Below are 9,289 nucleotides of genomic sequence, written 5' to 3'. Positions count from 1 at the left end.
ATCAGAAATAGGGCACCATCGCAATGTAAAGCTCAAATTAGCTTCTCCGATCATCATCTGGTTCTCGTGCAAAACACTAGTAACTCCTTCTTTTACACCACTTGAAAGACAAAGTCATTTTTAAAGGTGTGTAAGATAGACTATATCATAAGGGCCTCAAAATTTTCATAATTAAATTGTAGTTAAACAGAATCTAATAATATTGTTCATGGCTAAACCAAAACTAAATAGGGTTCTTATTTATTTTGTCCCATTGAAATATAACTAACCTACCCATAATCCTCCAAAAATTTAGGACGACTTTACTGAATTACCCATCATTTCCATTACTACATTAAGGCGTAACAACTTATAACTCTATTATTCTATAAGTCACTTATAAAAAAAAAACAAAATTAATAGTACCCTTTCCTCTTCACCTTCCCCACCTTAATACCCAAACCAGTTTAAACATAATACACTCTTGGCTTACCCACTTTGTGACTCCAGACCACCACCCATTTATCACATCAACATTCCATTCTTAAAACCACCCCCACATCTCACTACGCACACCTCTCACCATATACTATTCCCCTTAATAACATGATTTAATACATGTTTTCCATATTCCAAGTCCTCCATATTTAGAGGTGTGTCTAAAAGATAGTATAATTTGGTAATTTTTAACTACCGAGTATCACCTCTAATCTTAGATAAATGCCTCAATGTAATTAAAATCTCAAAAAGCAAAAGAAAGATCCTTGAGAATTACAAAATATTACCCAAAACACCTAAAAATTAGACAAGAAATTCTGAATCTCATTAAATATCTTTCAAAAGGTAATATGGTCCTCGATAATAAAAAATTGGCTCAACTACATGAACAATTGTTCTTAAGCCTCTTGATGTAATGAAAAATGATTTTATTTTTAATATATAAAGATAGAAATACCAATTTTGTGTCAACCATGACTTTCAAAACATCCTCATTTTAAAAATATCTAAGATATTTCGCTTCAATTTATAGAGTTGAAGAACAGGGGACTATATGTTGATGGTAAAAATAACATTTCAGACTTAAATCTTCTAACTGTCCTCAAAAGTTATCGATTTGATCCAGCAAAGGAAACTAATGGTTATCTTTGCCTAGAGTACGCCCCCTTCTTTGAATCAAAACTGTGACTTCTGAGTCATGCCCATGCGGTATCCTTATAAAGTTATGTGTTAATCATTGGGATCCTTTATGACGGGGCATGAGTCTTGTCTTTTTTCAACATTGTTAGCATATGATGAATGGTGATAAAACTTTTTCTCAAAATACTTAACATTGGTGCATGTTTAAATTTAGGTTCGAATCTAAGACCTTTAATTAAGTAAGCATCTTACCATCGTATTCGAGTGTTCTTGAGATGTAAGGACATTTTTTATAACCGTTTATATTTATTTATTTCTCTCATTACTAAAAATTAAGACAATTTCCCATCTCACTTCATGAGTTTCTTAAGCACCATCAAATTGACTAAAATGCTCTCGTACTTCCATAGATGCACTTCTGAAAGTACTCTTCTTTTTTTGTTTAACGTTATTTTGTTTCGTAGCTGCACTTACGAAATTCTTCTGTAAATGCATCTACGGAAAGGTTTGAGGTTATAACTCGCGCCAGACATTTTCCCTCTCTCATTCTCTTCATTTCAAACTATCAACTCTTAAACAACTCTCAAATCAGTAGTGGTTTTTTTTTATGTTTGTATTTCTTTGATGATGTATGTATGTTACTCATGTTACTTTGATGATATATTCTACATTATGACCGACATTATTTATACGATGTATTTTTTTTGGTTTACCTACTATTGTATTTAAAATGTATTACTTTAATTTTACATTTTTGTAACCAAAATTTAGTTTTGGAATCAAATGAACATGATTTGAAAATATAGGAGACAGTTACGTATGTGCATCTACGGAACACTCTATTTTCACCATGTTCCGTAGATACATCTACGGAAGGCTTCTCCAACCGAAAACATTTGCTTTTAAATTATACTATACTATTTTTTAATACTTCCCTAGATGTACCTACAGAAGAAATCAATTTTTAAAAAAAAAAAAAAAACTTCCGAAAGTGCATCTACGGAAGTTGAGGACAAAAATAAAATTTCACCGTTGGATGTAAAAGATCTTAGATCTTGTCAAAATTAAAACTTCCACCTTAACTACCGACACCTTTCTTATGTTTTTTCAAAATGTGTCCAAAAAAAGTAAATAAACGAATGAGTTCTACGAAAAATAAGTTAGTGATCATCAGGATGGAATGATTGAATTATTCTTAAAACTTTTGAACGTGTTGGACATGTTCATAAAGATATCAAGTTTGCAAGCCGATATGTTGTTTAGTGAAAGGTAAACACGCCTCAATTTTTATTGATTTGCATATCAATAGGGATAACAAAAGTCTATGTTTTTTGAAAAATATTCAAGCTTTCAATGAAAAGTTTTGGTTTACCCCGAGCAGAATCTTCATTCCATATAAGTTTGTTGCATCAACTAAATATGCATGAATGCTAACCTTTGACCATTCTATATATTAGTATCATATTACAAGATATTCAACCTCATTTTTCCCACAAATGTTAATATCAGTCATATAAATCTTCAGTGCTGCTTTCCTTGGGGTATAGTATACATATACGCTCAATAATATATTCATTCAAAACATAAATTTAATTAATTGATTGATCTCAATAATTTGGTTATCTGAATTTGAACTCCAACAGTAAGTGTATGTATAAATCTGATTTCGCCTCTTTTCCAAGCATCTCGAATATGATTCTCATTTTCAATCTCTGACTTCTTTAAACAAAATCACAAACCAAAATTGGTCGCCACATGTTCCATGTGCCTATTAACCATTATTTTGTTACAGTCAGAATGCAAACTCTTCTTCCTCCACTGCAATATTGATTAATCTATCTCCCATCTCCCGAAGAGCATCTGCGGTTGAATCATGTATGCCCAAAAGAAACTGCATACGAGTCAATTTTTCAGAAGATGGACTACTTTTCAAGAATACAGTGTAAAGATCAGCAAGCTCCTCTGGCAATTCCCATGATAATGGCGGGGAGGGTATAGCTTTGTCGCAAGCCAGCATATCATTGAGTGAAGAAACCTGCACAGAAGGTGAGAAGTAATCACACTTGACAAAATCCATAACAAAATTTGGAAACCTATAATATTTTTCGAAAAAAAAAAAAGCTTCAAAAAACCACTCACCACTCCTCTACGATTTTTCTGTCTTAATTGTGCGACTGCCTGAATAAGTGAATTTGATAACCTTGTTTGTGCAAGCTGCTGGACAACAACTCTTGATTTCTCTTTGCTAATGTTGAGATCTGAGGGGATATTTTCATATACTTCCTCATCGTCAAATTCCCCAGTGCCTGATGAGAAAATATCACCAACAGTTTTTTTGAAGAGCAACTCTCTCATGTTCTTTGAGACCATGTTGTCTAAATCAACACCAGCTTCCTTCAGTTCTCTTATCTGCTTGATATTCAGCCGTCCTTGTGTCACTGCAGTTTCAATGGCAGCTGCCATTTTGGTAGTGGTTATACTCTTGATTACCTTCTGCGCATATTCTTCGGGTAAGCCTACTTCCTTCTGCAGATTATTAAGTTGCTCCACCTTGGCCTTTGTCAACTGTCCATCAGCTAAAATCACCTCAGCTTGTTGCTTAAAAGCTTTCTCTGCAAGACTTCTATGTACATCCACTATATCTTTACCACTCAAACCGAGAATCCCACCAAGCTGGTTTAGAAGAATATATTCTGAATCATCCTTCTTTTTAGTGATCTGGGCACCAAATGGAATCTCTGTAACATCACCAGTTAGGCAATAAAGCAAGTATGTCTTGTAAAGATCAGTCCTATCTCTTTCGGGAAGGTCGTCTTTAAGAGTAATTTCCGTCTGACCAGGCTTCTTCATCTTTTTTAGAAGTTCTTTGTCTGGGTTTGTTTTCCTTAGTGTTTGAAGAGAATCCCATTCTTCGTCTTCAGTTTTTGTCACACCCTTATTTACAAGCTCTTCGGTTGAAACATCATCTGACTCCCCTTTAATGTCCTTCACCAACTCCGTCACAACCAAAGTATTGAAAGTTATCAGCTTCTTGAGTTCTTTCGCAGACTCCTTAGAATTTTCAGCAGCTCGTGCACGTCTTATGTAAGTAATAAACATCTTCCTTACCTGTAGCATCATATAATAGCAAAGCACAAGTTAAAACCATTTTAAACCCTCATAAATGATTATCAATTTTTCTGACAGATGGATACTCACGGCCTTGCTTGCAATAGACATAGCAATTTCTCTGGTTAGTTGTAAACTATGTGCTGCTTTTCTTACTGATTTCTTAATTTCAGCATCATATCCATCAACCCCTGATGCAATTGCTTCCATGACAATCTATGAAGAAAAACAAAATTCAGTAACTTGATTTTAAACATACTCTTGCAAGACAGGAGAAAACATAAGAGAAACTTTAATATCTCTACATAAGAATACTATCAGCTAACTATAATTATTGATTTTGCGTTCTTTTCAGCTTGGACTGAAGAGAATCAAAACTAGTACAAATTGACGAGGATAACATACATAAAACAGAGTTAAAACATGTGATGTGACCTAAATAAATTTTACCAGAAATTCAGAAAGGAGAATGCTCTTTGTTACGAAGAAAAAAGAAACGAAAAGCAAGAATTACACTAACCCCTACCATGATTCAGTCAAATGCTGCAGTTTTATTTTTTTTCTAAGTAATGATTTTGCCCTTCGTATCATTCGTTTCGTACAATATAGCATGGCTCATTCAGAAAATAGTTCAACATGAAAAATTTATTAAAACATAGAATCTGTCACGTGCAAATCCTATGACAGCAAAAGTATCATCCCATGTGCCGCTTCCTCTAGCCACAAACCATTCTAACTAATTTGTGGTCAGACAAGTGACCAACAAATGAGGATAAACCTAAATCTATTAGTACACAAGATTTTCTCTCAAGTCTAAAACAATAGCAGAGGTGAAGACACATGATCACTTTGTCAATAAATGTGTGCGTGTATATTTGGTAGGTATAACCAATTAACAGTAGTGAAAAAGAGAAACTTAGTACCTTTCCAAACAAACTACCACAGATATCTAAGTGAGCAGCTTCAACAGTGTCTTGAGTAATACAGAGCATTACACGCAATCTCAACAAAGCAGCAGCATCCTCCTCACTAAGCTCCCCATCAGCCATCAAGTACTGAAGCTTTTGGCGGTAAATTTCTAAACATTAGAAACAAGAATTAGATTTTGATATAGTTAGAGTAAAAGAACATAGAAGAAATATAACAAGAAAGATGTGGAACAAGCTACCTTCGTGAATTTTACAGGCTTTTTGTGGATCAAAGTGCAAATCATCACACAAATTTTGAAGGAATGCTGCTTTGCTATCTGCCTTTTCTAATTCACCACCTGTAAAAGCCTTTGCAAGGTGTTTGCGATATACTTTAGATGTAACATCAATTGTAATTTCTTCTGCTTCACGTTTACCCATTCCAAATATATTCCTCAACTGAGTTAGTGCAGCAAGCTGAAATATATAATTAATATTTTAGAAATCAATCTGTCTTTACAATAAAATATCTACACGTAAAAACGCTTAGCATTGAAACATGAAAAGAATAACACGAACTAATGTTATGACAACAGAATCTACTTTAAATATAAATAGTAAAATGAGATTCAGAGAACAAGGATTAGGATATTCTATTAACAGATATTACCCTAAACAACTAGTTCAATTAAACTTTGGCATTGTATTAAGAGAAAAATTGGGGGCAAAGAATAAAGGATGTCTTGAAAGACTCACCAATAGATTGGATCGAGTTTAAGGGTTTAAATTAAATTCGGAATGCCAAATGAGTAGAGAAAAAAGCATGGAGCTCCAATATACAGCTAGATTTTTCCATCTATCATTTCCAAACACTCATAAATTTCTAAGTTTCCTTTTTCCATACAATTTCTTCCATCTATCTTTTCCAAAAACTCAAAAATTTCCCAGAGTTTCCTCTTTCCATACAATTTTTTTAATATCCAATGAAACATTAGGAATGTTCTCCCTCAAGAAAACATTTATCCAAACTCTACTTCAAAATATGTTAGTTCCAAAGAAAAAATGTTTTTCTTAAATGTTTGGAATAAATAAAGAATCAGGATTTACAGTGCTTATATGAATGCAACGCCCATTTACCTTATTATCTTCAATGCGACCACCACCCAAAGCATCTGTAACATATGCTCTGTAAAGGAGTTTCAAGTCCCCTATCCTTCTTTCACCTTCATATTGACGACCTATGCCAATCAAATATGAACTACAGTCAACTTAGAATTTATATTCAAAAGACTAGAAGTTTAATGTAACAGATATAAAATGAAATCAGTCTAGAAGCTTACCATGCAAGGAAACTGGGCCAACACCTCGGGCAAAGTGATCCACATCCGCATGGTTCTTTAACGAGGTAAGTAAATTATTGAATGCCAATATCTTATCAAGCTCCTCTACCACTCGGGTAATTCCAGGACTGAAAAATTTTAAATTGCTAAGGAACTTGAGTATAAGTAAATGTTTTTTTCATAACTAGAAAACTTACACAACTCTTGTGCGGGATTTAAGTATATCAAGTGCTACTGAAATATTTTCAGCAATCAATTTCATTGTATGCTCCTTGAACAAGTTTTCAGCAAGCTTCAAAGAAAATTTTCATTTTAGTCGATAAATAGTTTTTATTACCCACCAAGGAACTCTTTGAAAGTCAAAGAAAGGTTTATCCAAGAGAAAAGAAGCAATTGAAAGTTCTAGTAATAAAAGAATAAGAAAATGCACCTGATCAGATAGACGATACAAACGTTGAGCTTTTCTAAGTGTAACAAGTTGTTCTACGTCAATATCTGGTGAGCAATATTTGGTTAGAACTTAAGAGCAACAATATTGGATCACTAATTCTAAAATTTTCAGATATATTTTTTTCCAATATCAATTAATATAGAGAATTACATAATTCATAATTGGATAATGGATATACTCTTATAATCTAAGCAAGAGTGCTGCACTTGCTTTAAATATAAAAACGACAAACAAGATATAAAATTATGGCATTGACAGCTTGAAAATTAATGAATTAATTGATAAATTAGTTATTGATCCCTTCATTACAATGAGATCAAGTTTTTTCAAAAATAAGTAAATAAGATCAACAAGTCTAGATGTGTTACAGAATTACCTCTGCCAACGGATTTCAGCTTGGATGCATACAATCGCTGCGCATTGTCACGTATAGCTACTTTAACCTAAAAAGAAATATATTATTACTTCCTAATTATACAACAAATAAAAAGAGCAAAAGAACTAGAATAACCAAATCATATAAGAACAGAACAAAATTACAAGACATGAGATGAGATATCCATGTCATTGAATACATGGGAAAATGCATGTCTGCACAATGTTAGTATTTGAGAAAACACACCCATATGCATGATAATACAATTATTCATTTAATTGTACGATACAAATACAACAATCACAATAAACATTCAACAAGTACCGATTGAGAAATATTTAATTAAAAACCTGTGAATCAGTGAACTGGAAAATACGCTTCCAAGGTAGAAGGAAAGATGATTCTTCCCCAAAAACGAGATATGACACAAAAATCAACTTCTGAAATGCCTGCATTGGAGATCACTATAATGGTCATGTCCCAACTTTTCATTCAAAGCCACAAAGCTATTTACATATAGTGGTACAGATAATAGTGCATGTAGCTTACCCTGCGTTGCTCAATATCCGCTTCACGGTCCCCAACTTCAAGCCTTAGCCTGAAAATTTTCCTACCAATCTAGGCATCAACAAGAATAAACAAGTAAGATAACTAACAACTTCCATTAATGATAACAAACCTATTCAATCACTACAACCATGCACAGAATTAACACACAACACGAATACCTCTATATGCATATCAGCCGCATCTGGATCATCAATTCCTAAGGAATTTTTAAAACTGATAATCCTATCAGCCTCATCACCTGTGAGCTCCTCATCACCAGGAGGAAGCACAGACGACACAAACCTGAACAAAAGTTGGTTATGAAAATTTAACGATTCCAAGCCAAAGTAAAGGCAAAGAGAAAACTGAATAATAACTTGATTCGTCACTCACTGTCTATATATATCACAAATCTCCTCTTTAAATGCCTCATCCTGTTTTTTCACACCATACCTAAAATTAAGAATTGCAACATAAAAAAATAGATATTAGATATTGAATCAATAAAAATTAATTAATCTGATCATCACCAGCACCATCGTCAGGGTTTTAAGAATCCGTTTGCGACAGAGAAAACCGATAAAATGACAAGTGCCAATACCCATACTGTTATTCACAGTTTTTATATTAAAGAATAAATTGTGGTTAATTCACATTAGGACGACAATAATCAGAGTCGTGGTTAATTCACATTAGGACGACAATAATCAGTGTCTTGACATCTGTACAGACTGAAATTGTGAAAGCCTTTCTGACTCATTGCAACTAGCCGCAACAGTTTTTTTAAAACCTTGATCATGATGATCATCAATTTTAATAAACTATGGCAGTCATTTGATGAACTCTAACTAATCTTAAATTTGAAATTAATAACAATAGATAAAGATGACAAACTCAACGCAAACAAAAAAATATAACAGAAATTCAAATGAACCTATTGGCGATTCCAACAATGTCTTCATTCTTCAACATGGAAGGATGATCAAGTCCAACAACATAATTATGCAAAGTCACAGCAGCAACTTGAGGAGCAACCGCGTTCAACGCATACGCCGCAGCACCGCCAGCAACGCCTAAAGCAACAGCACCACCAACCGCTGCATTTCGGCTTCCACCAAACTTGGAACCGAGACTGAACCCGGCGGCTACAGCGCCAGCAATAACAACAGCAGACGTAGCCAGGCGGAGTGGCGGAGATAGCTTGTCGACAACGTTTTCGATTCCGGTGAGGTCTTTGGAGACCGGCGGAGGAACGGATGATGAAGAGGAACAGCGAGGAAATGAGACTTTGAAACGGTGTCGTTTGGAGGATGAAGAGAGTGAGAAGGGTAAGGGAACGAGAGAAGGTTGGAGAGTTGATGAAGGATTCATTGTTTTGGTTGTGTAAGAAATGATTCGCGAAACGTTGTAGAATATGTAAGTCGGTTGTATATAGTTGATG

At 34.1% G+C, this 9,289-nt stretch overlaps 1 protein-coding gene across 1 annotated transcript; it reads right to left on the bottom strand.

Annotated features, from left to right (window-relative positions):
* Positions 1–2,812: 2,812 nt before the first annotated feature.
* On the bottom strand, positions 2,813–9,253 carry LOC131641712 (protein TIC110, chloroplastic-like). The gene is made up of 15 exons (XM_058912011.1): positions 8,783–9,253; positions 8,242–8,301; positions 8,028–8,151; positions 7,849–7,917; positions 7,650–7,748; positions 7,300–7,366; positions 6,903–6,967; positions 6,670–6,764; positions 6,473–6,600; positions 6,270–6,370; positions 5,393–5,609; positions 5,148–5,302; positions 4,315–4,440; positions 3,256–4,224; positions 2,813–3,151 (listed from the first exon to the last, which is right to left on the bottom strand). The coding sequence occupies exons 1-15, from the start codon at positions 9,217–9,219 to the stop codon at positions 2,909–2,911; spliced, it is 2,955 nt and encodes a 984-aa protein (XP_058767994.1). The 5' UTR covers positions 9,220–9,253; the 3' UTR covers positions 2,813–2,908.
* Positions 9,254–9,289: the final 36 nt, after the last annotated feature.

The sequence above is a fragment of the Vicia villosa genome, unplaced genomic scaffold (assembly GCF_029867415.1).
Source record: "Vicia villosa cultivar HV-30 ecotype Madison, WI unplaced genomic scaffold, Vvil1.0 ctg.003993F_1_1, whole genome shotgun sequence".
Classification (NCBI taxonomy): Eukaryota; Viridiplantae; Streptophyta; class Magnoliopsida; order Fabales; family Fabaceae; genus Vicia; species Vicia villosa.
The sequence above is the reverse complement of the archived record's forward strand: the minus strand, read 5'-3'. Positions and strand labels throughout refer to the sequence as shown.